The sequence below is a fragment of the Sinocyclocheilus rhinocerous genome, unplaced genomic scaffold (assembly GCF_001515625.1).
Source record: "Sinocyclocheilus rhinocerous isolate Xijiao unplaced genomic scaffold, SAMN03320098_v1.1 scaffold1121, whole genome shotgun sequence".
In the NCBI taxonomy this organism is placed as follows: Eukaryota; Metazoa; Chordata; class Actinopteri; order Cypriniformes; family Cyprinidae; genus Sinocyclocheilus; species Sinocyclocheilus rhinocerous.
In genome coordinates, this window is record NW_015670367.1 from 427,803 (window position 1) to 430,295 (window position 2,493).

Genomic DNA, 2,493 nt, shown 5'->3' on the forward strand with positions numbered 1-2,493 from the left:
CAATACAGCACAATTTTCAAGACTATACTGTACTTCTTGGAATTGTTTGACTAGCTACAGGCGTACCGAAAAAGAAGAACTAACACTGGCATTCCCAAAAAGAGCGAAACCGAAACGATAAGAGCGAATATAAGATGTTACCTCCGCTGCATCATCATCTCAAATCACTGCTGGCGACTGAGCAATCAAGTGCTGATTTTCAAACAGAGGTAAGAGACGATATCACGTACCAGATTCAAAGTGGCTTAACTGTAAGCATAATATGTTAGTTATTATAAATAGTTCTACTGAGGTTGATCTCTGACGTGAAATTTGATTAATAAACACGTTGGCGGATGAAACCGTGATAGCCCGTGTTTTATGATACATCATTGTATCTGCATAATATTGAAGGTTGGCCTACCACTACTTTGAATGATCGGACAGTTTCACTCTCCATTCTCCCAGATGTTTCGGCGGTGTCTGACTCCTCTGTGCATCCTCATCCTCATCTGTATGGTGTCTACAATCTCCTCCTCCCCTCTTGGCCACAGGGGAGCGCTGTCCTTCTCCAATTCACTGCGCCTCACTCGCGCTATTCGCGCACGTGTCCAACAAGTGCTGTCTCGCTACGTAAGATAACTAAACACTGTTTGCATAGAAACCGTAACATATTAACGACAATATTATTAGTATTGTAACATTATATTATTATCCAGTTCGTATCTAAATGTTAATACAACGCGGTGTTTTTTTGTTTTTGTTTTTTCACAGAAACAGCAGCTGTTTGGTGACGAGCTCTTTGAATACAGAGAGCTGATGTTGAGCACACTTCCAGCGGTCACTGTGAGTTATCAGACCTGGCTACACATGCAGGTGCGGATCATATCTTTATCACGTATTTAGTTATTTTACTGCATGACAATATTTTCTAATAGTATTTGTATTGGTCAGGACAATGAGCGTTTGCATTTGGCCTCTCACAACCTCCAAACCTTCTGGACTCACCTGGAAGGTCAACGGCAGCAGCTGGAGAGAGAGAGGGATGCGACGAAAGAAAGAAGAGAGCAGAGAAGAGGAAAACGAGGAAAGCCTCAGCCCAACTTGTGCCAAAGTTTTGTTAGTCTGCAAATAGATCTGCGGGACTTAATGAAACAAGTCAACTCTCAGGTACAAGTGCGCACTTGTTAGATACGTAATCACTTCCCAGCCAACAGTAGGTGATTCGGTGACAAAATATCACAACTCCCCTGAGCAACGCATCATGACCCCTTTAAGTTGCAAAACAAGGGGGCTCTTGCCAGAATATCTACAAAAATCCCAAGGGGATTTTTTTAGGGTATATAGAAACTATTTGTGATATATTTAAATCTAAGAATACTAATATTAAAGACTTTGGAATGTAGCCTAGTGTTTAGTCATATTTGTCTGATCTGTCTTGTGATCTCAGTGTGATCATTTTTTAACTGGTTGGCTATATAAATTCCACTTCTTTATTCTATTTTTTTATACTTCTAAATAATAATATTACATTAGAATATTACTAATATTATTAGAATATTACAATAATTATGTAATATTTTAAAGCCAGGGATTCAGCCACGTGTCAGATATGAATTATATATATATATATATAACTAAGTAGAGTTATTATGTGTGTTACCAAGAAAATCTAGCGTTTTGGAACAAAAACAACATGCTGACAGATTAAATTATGCTTAATCATGCAGATTACTAATGCTTTCTCTCTGTCTATCTGCAGTTAAACAGTCTGAGTGTCACTGCATCCACAAGGTCCCCACTTCTCCATACCCTACACTCAACTTCATCTTCCAATCCGATTCCCAGCATGCATCATTCCACAGAGAGCACCACTGTACTCCAAACCCCAACTCAGATGAATAATCCTCGCAGTTCCACACACTCCTCTACTTCAACGATGGAGGAGACCTCTGTCAGCCTCCTACAACCCACCCAGGCATCAGCAGCCTCTACTTTCACAGGAAGCCAGCTATCTGTGGATACCCAGCAGACAACAACAGCAGAGACGTCCCGTTGGATTCAGCATCTGAGAGGGTATGTGATACTGAGAGATCTGGAACGGTACTTGAGCAGATTGGCACGAGATTATGCTGTGCTCCAAGCTAAACACTGACAAACATGCATAAGCAAATCAACAAAGCTGGGAAAAAAAAAAAAAAAAAGATTTCCAAAGTATTACACAGGATTGAATTATAAAAACAAAACCAAGGAAATACATGATTGAATACACTAACATTCATATCCTTAAACATTTTCATGTCACAGTTTCTGTTTACCTTGCTCAGTAATTATTTTATTTATGAAAATAATTACTAGTTTTTTTTATTTACTGTTTGTTTACAAGTAACTGAACAGATATTTGCCTTAATGTGTGAAGACTTTTTTTTAAAAACTGCATTTCTGTATTTTATATTTAAGTATTTGGAGCATTTTCCAGGTATGGGATAAGTCTCAGGGGGGTGAGCACATCAG

At 38.9% G+C, this 2,493-nt stretch overlaps 1 protein-coding gene across 1 annotated transcript; it reads left to right on the top strand.

Annotated features, from left to right (window-relative positions):
• The first annotated feature begins 447 nt into the window (after positions 1-447).
• LOC107734131 (uncharacterized) lies at positions 448-2,160 on the top strand. The gene is made up of 4 exons (XM_016545985.1): positions 448-612; positions 754-855; positions 934-1,149; positions 1,742-2,160. The coding sequence occupies exons 1-4, from the start codon at positions 448-450 to the stop codon at positions 2,132-2,134; spliced, it is 876 nt and encodes a 291-aa protein (XP_016401471.1). The 3' UTR covers positions 2,135-2,160.
• The last annotated feature ends 333 nt before the right edge of the window (positions 2,161-2,493 follow it).

What these genes read in the sequence shown, in the direction of transcription:
- LOC107734131 (XM_016545985.1), top strand. Translation starts at nt 448, where the DNA reads ATGTTTCGGCGGTGTCTGACTCCTCTGTGCATCCTCATCCTCATCTGT. An exon ending in AACAAGTGCTGTCTCGCTAC is followed by an intron (nt 613 to 753) that starts GTAAGATAACTA and finishes GTTTTTTCACAG; the next exon opens with AAACAGCAGCTGTTTGGTGA. An exon ending in AGACCTGGCTACACATGCAG is followed by an intron (nt 856 to 933) that starts GTGCGGATCATA and finishes TGTATTGGTCAG; the next exon opens with GACAATGAGCGTTTGCATTT.